Genomic DNA, 13096 nt, shown 5'->3' with positions numbered 1-13096 from the left:
TCCTAACGGTGTTCGTACAACAGAGCGTCGAGTTCTTTTGGACTCTGGTAGCCAACGGAGCTACATTTCTAATAATGTATTGAAAAGACCAGACTTCGCAGGCCATTTGAATGTCAATTCTTATACTGTGAACACCTTCATTGATAGTGCCTTAAGCGGATTTGCCGAAACCATTCCTTATTTAAATCTCGTGGATGGGTTGGTAAGCCTTCAGCTGCCGCTTCTTGTTGATGATAAATTGTCGATGGAATATGTCGTCAATGGATTGCAACAGGCTATGAGGAATGTAGCGAAGATCAGAGACTTTGCCGATTCTAATCTTTTTCGCCCGGAGATGAAGTGAAACCGGAGGGCATTCTTGGCGTTGACATTCTTTTCAAATTTGAGCATCGTTGAATGCGTGCAAGGTTCCGCCAGAGATTATTGCGGTAAACTCGTACTAATATGAAATGTAGAACATTTCCTTACAACTCAACAAGTTAAAGCCTGGCCCAGAGAACTTGGTACCCGCAATGCTCCCCTTGCATCCTTATCTTAATTTTGTTCTTGAGCCACAGCCCAAGTGTGGCGACCCCCAAATTACCAGTGTGGCTGACGAAAGTAGCTCATGTGTTGCCGGGCTCCAACCCGTCAAGAGGTGATGATGAATGCCGCTACAGTGGCCGCATCGGACATTACGCCAGGGTCTGCCGAAAAATGATGGGTATGTATTTCATCTGTGGGTCACTCGATCTTCAGCTGCGTCACTGTCCTCGATACAGGCAAGGATACGTCTTCCATGGACGTCCGTAGCGTTAGTTTTCACAACCTGCGAGAGAACGTTCTTCAAAGCCCACGAACTAAATGTAAATTTTTCACGAACCAGTTTTTTGGGTCATGTAATAGGTAGAGAGAGTTTCAGGAAGTCGCCTGAATACATGGACAAGATCTTAAAGTATCCCAAACCTAAGACTGTTACGGAATTGAGGCCATTTCTCGGTTTAGTTAATTTTCTAAGAAAATTTGTTGAGAACTGCTCTGTAGCCAAGCCCTTGACAGAGTTGACTAACGGCACTATAAAGAAGGTATTTGATTGCACCCCAGAGATGAATAAGCTAGCTTATATGAATCGTTGAAGAATGCACCTTTGAAGGATGCAGCATTGGGCTTCCCAGGTTATTCCCGCACTGCTGAGAAGATGGAACTTTTTGTTATGCCTCAGGTGTGGAAGCATTTGCTTGTCTTAATGCAGACACAGAACGGCACGTACAGAACTATTGTTCATTCATCAATGCGTTTTGGATGCTGCTCTAAGAAGATATTCCACTGACGAACGGGAACTTTCAGCAATTACGTGGGGAAATAAAGTATTTAAATAATATATATTTGCAGTTCCATTTGCATTGTACACCGACCACGAACTGCTTTTATTTATGCAAAACATGGCTAGAGAGAACTTTAGGGGTGATTAGAACAATGAAAGAATTGGCAGAGCAAGATTTGAAACAAAGTATCGACCTGGAAAACTAAGCGGCGGATAGAATGTCTATAGGATAGTTAATAATGATTAGGATCGAGCTAGGCGAAATTGGTAATTATGTCTTGCCAGATGGATTGAAGTTTATTATCCAGGTAGAAGTCGGAGGTGATTTTATATTTGAGGCAATATTCCATTGTCTGAGTTATTGAGATGCCAAACCCAGACAGTCCTCTTAGCCTTAGAGTGAAACTGGTAGATTATTTGGCCGACAATGCAGAGGAATTTAATTTAAAGCTCGATCAAGAGTTTAAACATCAGATGTGGATTAAGGACAAGCTGGTCAGTTACCTCGCCGTGAATTAATGTTAATCGCTTGTAAGATGTACCGAGTAGAAATTCAGGTACATTATGGAACTCAACGACCAATCACTTATAGAGAACATGTTGATTCAGATCCTGTCATTTTGCACCTACAATGCAAGTCAGGTATTCATTTAACCCCCTGTTAGACAGGAAACAGAGCCGTAGCCGAGATGAAAGTAATTTTTATAATGTAAATTTTTGTCATCCAAATGCTGTGAAATAATATAAGTGTGATCTGATAGAGAAAGATGACAGGAAACTAGTTCGTCAAAAGAGTAATACTAATCAAAATGTTCGGACTTCGGACCCCAGCTGTACAGTAGAAGCTGATGGTGTTCAGTTCTGTGCTCTCGATGATACAGGTGCTCAAGTTTGTTTGATGATACACTACGATTGCTGAAGCAGCGGAATCCAAATTTGAAAATTATGAATTTTAGTGGAAAGTTACTAACTGGTCTAAGCGGTGATACGACCGAAATTTTAGGATATGCTAATTTTAGATTGACGATTTGTAATTAAGTATTCCCGTATGGTGTTCCGTTTGTTGTGTTAAAGTTCAGATATCCCATTTTTTTCTGTGGTACGAACAATTTTTTTATTGAATGAAAAAGATTTCTCATAGATCATAGATTTCCAAACTTTAAAAATGCATGTTCAGATCGATGCTGTGACCTTTGCTGTGTATTGCCAGATGGTAGAAAATGAAGTACGATGTGGCCACGATGCTGGTAACTTTCTAACGTTGATGACGATTTCATTGAGTGATACAGATACTGATAGCGTCAATGATAGTGAATCTTTGGATGAAGCGGAAAATTTTAGTTAGTCTATTTCTCGAACTATGTTAATAGAAATTCAGAATGAAAAAGTACCGATTATGTCCCTTCCTAATGAAATGGATATACCTCATTTTTAAATCCATTCTGTTTCGGATCCAAACTACCTCGCTTTGTGATGATAATGTAATTCTCTCACTGATGGTTAAATTTCAGGTTCGGGCAATATCTCGACACAATAAGTTTCCTGTATACTCACCTCGTTCTAACAGTCCCTATGCATTGCTGTGTCATAAGTATCGTGGATACGCTCCCCCGCAACTATTATACAATTTTTATGCCATAGGTATAGTGGACACCCGCCCAATCAACCTAAATATATTTGAGTGTCCAAAAGTATTCTGGTTACGCGCCAATCCACCCCCTATATTTTGCGGTTCCACAGTATATCCTGGATACGCGTCCTAACAGCCGCTATATATTTTTGGTGCCAAAAGTATCCTAGATACGCGCCCCAACAGCCCCAATATTTTTGTGGTGCCGGAAGTATCCTGGATACGCGCCGCCATATATAGCCCCCCATATATTTTTGGTGCCAGGCTTACAACAGACATAAACTCTAAAAAATATTAATTTTTGTGTACATGATAGTGATAAGAAATCAGAGGTAAATAAGTCCTATTAATGGCGCACTGCGCAATAATTATTTATTGACATGTCATTTGGTAACAAGACTGCATTAACACAAGCATTCAAATCAAGAAAACGATTTGCATTCCAGCAATATTACGTTTTCATCGCAGATTTGCCCGTCGTGACTTTTTGTAACGGTTGTAGTAGGTGACTTAACGGAATTTAATTCATAGCAAAAATGCTCGATTTGGACTAAAGTTATTAGAGGAGGTCTAAGATCTTTATCGCTCAGCAGACAAAACAAACAAAATTATTGGTTCCGTGCATGACAATTGATCAAGAAATTCCACAAAATATCTTGCCATATATAATTGTACAATGGCATTAGCGGTAAGGACAGACTTGGGAAAGCACAAATATAATTATAGTCGTTATCGCATAAATTTGTTAAATTCTTCGACTTCAAGCTGAAAATAAAGCTAGAATTTTATTACCTATCAATTCACGATCTGCGTTGGGTTTAAAAAAAAAATTGTAACGAAATCGGAAGGATGCAAATAAGAAGGTATGAGCACGAATGCTGCAGTCAATTATTGTTTTAAATGAACTGCAAATTCTAATATTCTCAGTTGCTCCGGAAATTCAATGGTCTTATGAAAACAAGAAATTTTCAAAGGTGAAGTTCAAAAAAGGGTCACTACTGTAATAATTAATTTTTAAATCTTAGCGTATGCAAATGGCATAATACTGTCAAAAACACTCAGTTGTTCGCTCCATTGTAAGATGCACTTCAAATGGTCATTCTGTCAGGGCAGGCATTTGTGATGCACAAACGTTCATATAAGTCTGGATATATGCAGAATGATATTCAATTCTTGTTTACATCAAAATTGAGTTAAGAAAATAAGAACATTCCATTGCACGACGAATTTCATCACTGAAAAATTGAACACAATAATTCGAAAATATCAACGGACAGGATTATACGTTTCTAACTTCAATTACAGAAGCGTTTTCCAACAATAATATTATAGGATAGATTATTGTTGGTCATACTCTCCTTAAACAGTTCATAATTAAATTTTGTACGGATACAAAATTTCTTTTTTATACAGGTATAGAAGTGCCTATTATAATTCTTCAATATCAATGACACCACCATAATCCAGAGCCGGTATTATTTTTTTTGTTTAGCCACTAAGGACGGCGGAAAAAATATATACCAGCGAGGGCCGCACCCAGCGTTCCAATTGTAACAGCCGCTTCAACATCTTCTTCAAGCTTCTTCATCTGTTCCTTACTTCTGTTGTGATCATTAACCTCGGTGTAGTGAAGGAGGTGGTCGTCGATTTCCTGGAATATATGGCAGCATTAGGTCAGGGGATATCGTTGTCATCTGCCCTCGGTTGTATAACTGGTGTGATTTATGATGTAATCGATTGTTATATCTCTTAATGAATTATAATTTTCTATGAACCGAGAATTTTCTCAAAAACACCCGTTAGTTTACACTGCCCAAGAGGAGTGTTAAAGAAGCATTTAATAGAAATAGCAGGAATTAGGCTGCATCGTTGCTTTCTCTGATTCCATGATAATCTCATCGCTTCCTAAAAATCATAATTGAATATTGTTTTTATTTACACGTCATGTCTTCTCCTGATCGTCGATTGCAAAAAATGTACGGTTATCCTGAACTATTGATATACAAAGTGGCACATTAAAATTAACGAATGAACATATTCATCCCTTAATTTTGATCAGAGGATATCATGACTGATTTGAAAATATCGATTGGCTCTATTGATGAACGATGAAATGGATTCGTTTTATGTGATCAGATCTAAATCATTTACATGGCTGATCTTAAATACTCGGCTTGACCTTCTGCCAAATCCACCCAAAAAACTCTCGGGAAATTAATGATGGTCTTACAGACAGGAATAAGGTCAAACAACATTGTTAAATATTATTTGTACACGATGCTTCGCTGATCCTAGAAGTTTTTGCATTTTGGCTGAAGATTTTGGACATGATTCAATGTCAAATAAATCTAAATAACTTTGCATGCAGACAATAAGCGGAATTTCGAAAAAAACATTTCGTCTAGAGAGCAAAATTTTGATAGGCCTTGATATACGAAGAAAAAATTTTTCACCTCAGCTCGTACGTGCAATCGATGAGTTACGTCAAATCGTGGGATATGTTTGTTCGAGATGAAAAAAATTCGGTAGCAATGCACCATCATTGGTGGTGTGTGGTCGTTTCATACTTTTTTATTATGTTAAGCCGAGTCAAGTTTGCTTGATTACGGTAACATTATCATTGATTCCTCAATAAATTAGAACTTCGATGCAAAATATACGAGGTGAATGTTGTAGGCAATGTAATTCACATCAACTTCACATGCAGAGTGTTCCCACTTGAAGTGTTCCCACTTGAAGAAGCTTCAAGTGGGATTTTTACTAGTAAATTTCTATGGCAAGTTTTAATGATATTGATTTGCTTGCCAATTGATTGAACTAGAAGAAATTAAGTGAGTTCCATTACGGCGTTCCGCCAGCTCATGAAATGGCTTAAGTATTTTAAAGTTTATTCTTTGTCTTCGTGCAATTCAGAAACGGTGCAAACACTCACAAGATCAGTTGAGTACAAAAACTGTGGATTGTGGAATACACTAATGAAATATATGGTTCGAAATTTTTATTGATTGGAATTGTGAAATAGTCGGGATTGATGGGTCAAAAAGTTTATAAATTACAATTTTTAGTTATAAGAGGAACTCAGTCACGCAAGGAGTGACTTCTCTCATGCATTTACTCACCTTTTCAAGTTGCTCTTTAACGTCATGAACAACCGGAAACAGTTCACTGCTGTCTGCGTATTGGTTTTCTCTGAGGTAGGCTGCGACGGCGTCACGCTTGTATGTCAAGTGTTGGCTCATGAGAACGGAGGCCTCCATTGATTTTCCATTGGGAAAAACATAAGAATTCATGGCATTTTTGTAGACTTCAAGAGCAATATTACGAGCTCCATCACTGCATACGAGCGCCATCATCTGAAAATTTTATGCGAAAAGCATTAAAGATACGTATTTTTCTTACGTTAAACTTACAATCAGGTCAAGTATAGTGTTTTGCTGCTTGGGCCTAGTTATAGGTGAAAAATTGCAGAATAGAACGAATAATAATCAGGAACATAACTAGAAAGGGTAATTTACAATGATCTCTGACGACAAATAATGATTAAGAGTAAAATCGGGCTTTTAGTGGTATAGAATCGACTTTTCTTAATCTATCATTATCTTAATTGAGTTAATTGATACTTTAAAATACGTTAAGTCACAAAAGCATAAAATGAAACAGAGAGACGGTAAAATCGTGTTTATCTCAGGATATTTCAGATTGAAGTCCACGAATGTACATTAGCAATCTTTTTATAACTTTTCCTATCTCAAAACCTCAGCCAGACTGGTGGGTTCCACCAGTTTTCCCTCCCTGAAGATCGCCATGTAGGTCTTGATGAAGTCCACCAGCTCTTCGATCCCCGGTGGCGGGCTGTCCCCGCCGCGCCGCTGAACGCTTCACCACGAGGCGCTCAGGCGCCAGCAGGCGAGGCACCAGCAGCCTGATGTGCTCCACGAATTTTGGGCTCAGTTCTGTTCATAAATTCTTAAAAAATCCTATACAAAATCTCTTGCATATTACGTAAGTGAAATGTCAGCTTGAACGCTAATATGGGGGTTGTGTGTTACAATTTTTTAAATGTCAAATTTTTGCAGCGGTTGCCACATAAAATTAAGATCAAATTGATCTTAACTTTATGTAATTTATTTGATAATTTCCGAATAATTGATTTTAAGTGCAGGAATACCAACGCTTAACATAGTGCGCACCAACGCTTTAGTGCGTTCGCACCAACGCTTTAATAAAGAACTCACATTCAATTTCAGTTCTCTGCATGATATACATTATTTGTAAAAACACTTGAAGTGGGCAACGTTCATGACTGTGCAACTCAATGTTACACAATATCCAAGTAACAGGTCCATGATATCCAATAGTAACATAAAGTCATGGAGAAGGGCGCTCACGATTTGGTCGACCATCAAAATTGGAGTCTTCGGCCGGGCCGGAGCCGATGTGCGGCATGAGGTAGCACTCCAGCTTCTCAAAACTCTGACGGAGGCCTTGTCTCAACCTCTGGCGGGCCGACTCATGCATCGGCTTCTCCGCCTTTTCCTTTGCGGGAAATTTGAAGAACATCAACCATAAACTGCAGTCTGCCATATTATATTTTATTTCAGGGCATGTTAGGGGGGAGCACCATCAAAATAAGAATTGAAAAATCAAAGTCAAAAATTATTATCGAGATAACCGAGGATTCTAATGCTATAAATGTTAGAGGAGAAGATATGCCAATGCCTATATTTTATCACGAATGTACAACTGCTGCAACTGATTTGAAGACCCATTGGAGGAAGCACACTTCATCAGCCTTATATGAATATTTTAACAAGATGGCTCTGTCAAAAGTTCAACTTGTTCGATATCGGAGAAACAGATGATTTCCCTTATACATATAATAGAAGATGTCTTAAAATCACTCTCAGCATACTGAATCTTCACGCTTATATCTTGACTAATGCCCTCTCACTCTGTCAATAACGAAAATATTTCATCAGCTTAGACTGCCTTCCTCAAGCTTTTGTCTCGGACAGGATAAGGTAACCGACGTCATTGTCCATCGCATCAAAAACCCTGGTAATGCGGGTTACCTCTTGAAGACTGAATTTGTAGGGCTGAATTTGTACATACTCTTAATTATTCGCATCTAAATATGGAAATCCATTATTCATATATATATTCTTCGTGGAAATCTGAACAACTTCAGGTAAGTAATTCAGAACAACTTGCAACCTACATTCTGAACAACTCACCCCTAGCTGGCCTAGCACTTTCTCCAGTACAACTTGACCGCCCTCGTGGCCACATGGATGCTGCTGAGGAAAATTCCAGTCGCGCACCAGGAATAACAGGTTCTGAAATGTTCAAAAGTTTTAAACAATGTCTGTACGTAAATTCGAGAACTCGTTCTAATTACCTTCAATAGTGCGTTTCTAATGACTTCAAAACGCGCGATTCATAATAATCAGTAATTTGAAACGGAAAGATCAAATTCTTCAATGAGTATATTACTTCAAAATAATCTATACTATATAAATTTGTAATGTGCCATCCGACTTTGGAAGCAAAATTCAATGAATGAGTCAGAATTTACCCAATGAGTCAGCGAGAAATTAGTGGTGAAAGAGAGCATTCATCAGCGAAACAAATGATGGAGTCAGAAACTAATAATATTTGCTTGGAATCATTCATGGTATTTCTGCTCAGAAATAGATCTATTGGCTCGTTACCAGTAAGGATCCTTGCCGACGCCGTGTACTATTGGTAGTAAATGATATATTCTGTTGGTCCAAGTCCTGCATTTTCATCGACGACATCAACAGGGCCCAGAGAAGCTCGAAGTTAAGAGGGTTGTCCAATCCTATATAACCACATGATTACTTGCCATCAGATCACTTCGAATGGCAGGTCATGCATGCAGAACTTCTTGAAAATTTTACGTTTCTATTGTTTCTAATTATTATTGTAATACTTGAAATGTGCATATCTGTACCTGGAATGCGCGCGACTCTTTGATCTCCTTCTGCGCCGAGGCTCCGTAGGTGCTGAACGTCTGCAGGTTCATGAGGTCGTCCTCGCGGATGTTGTTCATGAGGTTGTACACCGTCACGGAGGAGGTCAACAGCGTTAGGGCAAAGATGTACGTTGAATCCTGAAGAAAAATAAATTTTAGAAGAGGCCATAGACATTACAATAAGAAAAGACAGTAAATTCGAACTTCAACTATCCTTTCGAATAAGTTAGTGCAAGGAAGCCACATGATGCTTCTTTTCACAATATACTCTTGAAATCAACTCACTTGTTTTACGAAAGTGCAGTAGACTATAGAACAGTGGTTCCCAAACTTTTTCAGGCTGGCGCCCCCTTTGGCTCCCTAGGGAATTTCTAGCGCCCCCCACAGACACATATAAAAACATATGCCTCTTTCTTCAAATTTAGTACGCTGCTATTTTAAAAGATAAAGGTTAAACACAAATGCGTATTTCACAAATATTAGCCCATTTAGTGAACCAATATATTTTTAAGCTGTTTTAACTGTTTCAGCACTAGAAACCTAGGACGTCTCGGGCAAATTTACGGCCGGACACGTGGCCGGTTGCACTACCAATCTCCAAATTCAATTATCAAGTAATATCTCCCAAACTAAAGAACGCAGCTCTATGAAACTTTGGACATGTATTCATCAGAACCTAACGAAGATGTTTAGCTCGTAATTTTTTTTTTAATTTCACCTTCATTCGTGAGTTACATTACAAAATACGCAGTGATCAAAGAATTTCTTCCAAACTACTGAACAGGTTTGAACGAAATTTTGAATATATATTCCTAACTACCAAACGGTGATTTTTTTAGTTTTCAAATAAATTTCGATTTTACCTTCGTTTGTAAGTTTCTTTTTTATTTCACCGTCATTCTTGATTTCATACTTCCTTATAATCGGCCCGTATTGCCGGATAATTTGTCGCTTAAATTCGCGGCGATCAAGAAATTTCTTCTAAACTACTGAACAAATTTCAACGAAACATAGCATATGAATACCTAACCTCCCAAAGGTGATGTTTGGCTCGTGACAATGTTTCCATTTTGCTTTCGTTCGCGAGTTATACAGATATAGGACTATAATAGGAGGAATGACTGGCTTTTCAAGCGTCCGGTTTAACCAAGAGCCGTTTACGTGTATCCGTATACGACTATACGTATAACCGTGTAACTCGCAAACGAAGGCAAAACGAAAAAATTGTAGCGAGCTAAACATCACCGTTGCTGAGGTTAGGTATTTAAAAACTAAGTTTCGTCTAAATATGTTCAGTAGTTTTGGAAGAAATTTCTTGATTACTGCGAATTTAAGCACGTATTGCTGATTAAATCACGAATGAAGGTGAAATGAAAAAAAAATTCACGAGCTAAACATTACCGTTAGGTCCTAATGAATACGTGTACCAAGTTTCATCGAGTTAGTTCATTAGTTTGAGAGATAATCCTTGAATTGAATTTGGAAATTGACTGTGAGACCGGACGCGAGTCCGGCCGTGAATTTGTCCGAGACGTAAACCCAGGAGAGGTTAAAAAAGCAGATCTGGGTGAAAAAACCATCGCTGGGAGTCATGTGCTGCACGTGTTGTGTACAAATCGTCAAACAAACGTTGGAACTTCTGACATCGACTTCGGACTACCGCCCTCCTATCGCCCCCCTAACGCCCTCTTCTTCCTTATCGCCCCCCAAAATCTTTCCACCGCCCCTAGAGGGGCGATATCGTCCACTTTGGGAACCACTGCTATAGAAGAAAGAACTTGCCATACGTGAGAAAATGGTCAGATGAACTTTCCAAGAAACTCTTTAGGAAAATAATAATATTTAAAAAAATCTATTAAGTGTTGTACAAAAATCGACGTTTCATATATGATTTGGCTTCTGGCACCTGGATGACACATTTCCCTGGCAAAATTAAAAGCTTTTGTTGGTATGAGCTTGTCGAAGAAAGGCTTGTTTAAAGAGACACGGTAACGATTGTAAAGCGTATGATTGAAACATTTGCTTCAGAATGAACAGATAAAAAGGCCCTCAGCCTAACAGATAAATAGGCTTTTCAAATCGATTTGTGGGTGGACCATGAGTGTGGAACACTGATCAATTCCAGCTGATTGCGTCACATGACCGCTCAACAGAGGCAAAGAAGGACGACGCTATAGAACTAATTTGCTGTATTGTATAGTTAAATTATTCAGAATTAAATTAAATTATCGCCTTTCAATCAGAATGAGCCTATAAATATAAGTGCAGTCATTAAAAACAAATTGAAAAGGGAGCACTTCAAAAAGCTCTCCATTTATTTTCATTTTAGGGTGCCAATGAATTTACCCGTGAGCTCAAAGACCTTTTGTTGCGTACTAAAATTTTACCCTTTCGAGGACAAAAAGTTTATGTCCGTTGCATTTTGCCATCTACGCGGAAAACTGAGTTTTTCGATGGTAAATTGCTGTTGAAATGTAAATTACACTGTTTCTTCTTCATATAAACCTTCTTAGATAATTTATATAAAATAGTTCAAACTAACAAAAGAAGATAGATGATACAAGGAAGACAAGAAATCAATCTTGTTGTCGCTGATATAGTAGATAAGAACCCACTGGACATACCCGCAACGAGGTTTGGGTGTCGAACGTGCCCTGAGTATCCATGAGAATAACTGCCACCTGCACTCACAGAGAATTTGTTATCTATTCGCCATCTCTTTTTAGAGTACTTACTAGCGAAGAGAATATTATTAATGATAACATTTTTACAATGAGTCAAAAGCACAAAGAGATACTACGAGTATTTCGTAAAACACACTCACTGCTCAATGAACTTATAGCGCGCGAAAACATTTCACATTAGAGAAAGCATACCGTGTTCAGCTTCCGAATAGCTGCTGATTACCCGTTGATATTAAGTCCGTTATTTAGATTTGCAAAAAGTTTTTCGACAAAATGTAGTTATTTCTTGGATGTCACAGGAAAACGTTTTAAAAGTTTACCTTGTGTAAATGATAGAATCGGTTTACAACGGTAAGAGTACGCATTCCGTCCTATGAGATCGAACTCACTTCTTTGCCGCTTGGTTTAGCGTAAATAGTGAAAGGTTCGCTCCAGATGAAAATGCCGGCGGTCTGCCCCTCCATGCCTGTGCTCCAGACGAAGCCTTCCAGCGGCTGCGACGGATCACCCAGCCAGTTCGGTGAGCCCTGAGCAACGTAGAATCAGCGTAAGTCAAGCTGAATGAAACTTAATTTAAAGGAAATGTATTGGAGAATCTTTTGCTGTCTGCAATTCGTTGACACGAGGTTTCACAAAACTAAAACTTTAGCTTCAGCGTCTGTCCTACATATTGCCCAATAATTAGATGAATTTCATTATTGAAAGGGTGTATCTGAATGTTTCATCACACAAGTTCTGTGAAGCCGCCAAAGTTTTATGACTAAATTAACTATTGAAGTCTCACTTCATTGACGCAGTACTTCACTAAGAAGTTCAGAAGGAAGCTCTTGCCGGTCCTGAACGCCCCCGCCACTGCCACCACGCAGACGGGTTTGTCGCCCACTTCAGGACGCAACAGGACACCCCGTAGGGCTTCCTCGTCCAGCTCGAACTCTCGAGTCTCTTTGTTCTGAACAACGATAGGTACAGGATGACCGGACATGATTACGCCGGTGACAATGCATTTAATGAATACAGTTTCTTAACTCCAGGAATGTTTAGCAAAATTAATGACATGTAGAGACCGCGCCGCAGCTGATAAGCACACCTGCCACAGTCTCCAAAGAGTTTGCCTGCAACACTGAAGGCGAAGGCTGCTCTATCTTTACGTCAAGTTGACTGTTATCTAGACTATCTTGTGGGTCTAGATATCTATCGCCCTAAATATTACATGTTTCATTCATGCTAATTGTCAGTGAAATTAATGGACATCACGTTGATGAAGGCCAGTGGTCCATTATGCTCATAAAATGGAACCATTAAAAAAAGGGAGTCGTCAACCCCTGTGCCCTAAAAAATATCAGAAGGTATAAGCTCGTCAGAAGGTTTCGCATTTCTTCCTCATGTCTAGCGGAACCTGATAAGATAAGGAAAAAATTTAGTATACCATGCTGAAAGTCGGTTTTTGTAAACAAAGATTCCACCCCCTTAGAAAGGGCAGTTTT

The 13096-nt window shown here is 38.9% G+C and overlaps 1 protein-coding gene across 1 annotated transcript; it reads right to left on the bottom strand.

Moving 5' to 3' along the window:
* Positions 1-4235: 4235 nt before the first annotated feature.
* On the bottom strand, positions 4236-12719 carry LOC108673655 (atlastin-2-like). The gene is made up of 9 exons (XM_018161514.2): positions 12397-12719; positions 12002-12139; positions 11553-11609; positions 8908-9066; positions 8168-8269; positions 7322-7469; positions 6689-6886; positions 6053-6286; positions 4236-4584 (listed from the first exon to the last, which is right to left on the bottom strand). Exons 1-7 carry the CDS (start codon positions 12592-12594, stop codon positions 6690-6692), a joined length of 999 nt encoding a protein of 332 aa, XP_018017003.2. The 5' UTR covers positions 12595-12719; the 3' UTR covers positions 4236-4584; positions 6053-6286; position 6689.
* Between the last annotated feature and the right edge of the window lie 377 nt (positions 12720-13096).

Source organism: Hyalella azteca, unplaced genomic scaffold (genome assembly GCF_000764305.2).
Source record: "Hyalella azteca isolate HAZT.00-mixed unplaced genomic scaffold, Hazt_2.0.2 contig9392, whole genome shotgun sequence".
Lineage (NCBI taxonomy): Eukaryota > Metazoa > Arthropoda > Malacostraca > Amphipoda > Hyalellidae > Hyalella > Hyalella azteca.
The sequence above is the reverse complement of the archived record's forward strand: the minus strand, read 5'-3'. Positions and strand labels throughout refer to the sequence as shown.